Source organism: Atta colombica, unplaced genomic scaffold, assembly GCF_001594045.1.
Source record: "Atta colombica isolate Treedump-2 unplaced genomic scaffold, Acol1.0 scaffold261, whole genome shotgun sequence".
Lineage (NCBI taxonomy): Eukaryota > Metazoa > Arthropoda > Insecta > Hymenoptera > Formicidae > Atta > Atta colombica.
Window position 1 is genome coordinate 662,284 of NW_017259361.1, and position 1,920 is coordinate 664,203.

Below are 1,920 nucleotides of genomic sequence, written 5' to 3' on the forward strand. Positions count from 1 at the left end.
ATTATTTTATTTTATTATATTATTTATTATTTATTATTTTATGATTTTATTAAATGCTATTACATTTGCATGTATTATGCTATTTGATAGTATTACTGCTTTTTTTGTGTGTTACCAGTTGGCTATAACGATAGGTGTTGCTTGAACATGAATTAATAACGATGAATTAATGATAAGAAATGCAAAAATAACGTTAACCTCTGCGTGCAGACGAAAAAATTGAGTTTTATCTTCATAGAATTTTTCCATTCTTTAACTTACGTAAATAGATTATCTTATTAGGCACGTATATTATTATGCATAACAAATAATAAAATACGATGCAATGTATAGAATGATAAACATTGATACTAAGAAAATATGATGACATATTACAGCGAATCTAAAACCTAAATTTCTAAATTTATTAGCTCGCATGCAAAGTTAATGAAAAGTTTAAATAATTTGTAGTTTAAGAAGTTTCTTATTCCAATATAAGACGCGTTTCCTTATGTTTCTATATTACTAAATTTTTATATTTTACATCTAATTTTTCTATGTTTATTATAAAACAAAATGGAAAAATTAGATGTATTAAAATCTATTTAAATTTTTCTATTTTAGGAGTCATGTTTAAGAAAAGCTTGAAATTACTATTAGTAATTTATTAGTTTTGAGAAAAATCGTAAAAGAATGCGCTTTACTTTTCTATTCAAAGTGATCTTTTAGGTATAACTAATTTTGTAAAAAAGTAAAAACGAATGTATGCAACTTACCGTAGGGAAGTTGAGTGACATAATTATATGGTTGATGCCATTGTGGATAATACTCTGTTTGTGCCTCGTATCCGCTAAGCATGTTGTCCGATATTATCACCGTCAGGTTTTCTTTTAATAATTTGTCACAACTTATACTAACTTCACAAAACGTTCACCTCGAATTCTAAACTTAAACTCGTTGTCTCTCGATCAATTATTATATATTTTAAAGTTTAATTATTTTATTATGATGGGATTACTATATCTTGTTATATTTTTCAATCTTTGTGACTTGTCAACGAAAAACTGTCGTCTAATTGTTATGTTTTATCATTTCTGTTCATTATATCTTCTTATATTTTTCAAGTGAAGATCTCTCCAACTTGAACTTCATTTGAATAGGATGAAATGTATCGCTACGGTTCAATTATTTTGTATTATTTTACACAGATTATTTTATCTTTTGATGATGGTCTTTTGCACTTGGTCTCTCGTTCCACGAAAACTCGTTGATATATATCCTATTATTTCCTTATCTTTTATTATCAATCTATTCCTCTTTGCAGGATACCTCTTCTTCAATTTCTGTCCGAATATTGTGTTGCGAAGCTTTCTGCGCAAACCCGACGTAAACTGAAGTCGCTATATTTGCTCTCGGTCTTGTTGTCGAAAAGCGCGATGCAGTTCCGGATGTGCAGTCAAAGGGATACTGAGAAAACGGAATTCGGTGCGGTACCGATCTGCTGCCCCCCTTGCTAGAGATGCGTGGTCTCCCCGGTTGTTTCGTCGCTGTCGGTGGTAGTAGCCGCGAGTCCGGGTGGGTGTACCCGTAGAGACCTGTCGTGATCCGACCCCGTCAAAACGGGCGGAGCTCGGTTTGGTCTACGCCCCTGAGAGGAACCCAGGATTCAATTAGTAAATTGAAGGAACTCGCCGTCGACGAACGGCGAAGTGGGGTATGATTTAGGGTATGACGTTCCTCGGTAAAGGCATCCTCCCTCTGCCACCGCCGCCCGCGCCGACACGATCAGCGATGTATCGCCATCGTCGTCGTGCTCGTCTCTTTTTGCCAATCAACTCCAACGAACGCGAATGCTCCGACTGCCGGTTCTTTATGGTGTAATAATATTAGCCGCGAGATATCGGTGCGATATAGTGAAGCTGCGACGCAAATTAGACGACA

At 34.9% G+C, this 1,920-nt stretch overlaps 1 protein-coding gene across 1 annotated transcript in view; it reads right to left on the reverse strand.

The window, feature by feature from the left end:
• Positions 1-903, reverse strand: part of LOC108689210 (heart- and neural crest derivatives-expressed protein 1) — a 4,542-nt gene extending 3,639 nt beyond the window's left edge. Inside the window, exon 1 of the mRNA XM_018195877.1 lies at positions 756-903. Within this exon, the coding sequence (XP_018051366.1) occupies positions 756-837 (82 nt within the window). The 5' untranslated portion in view covers positions 838-903. The remainder of the gene's footprint in view (positions 1-755) is intronic.
• Positions 904-1,920: the final 1,017 nt, after the last annotated feature.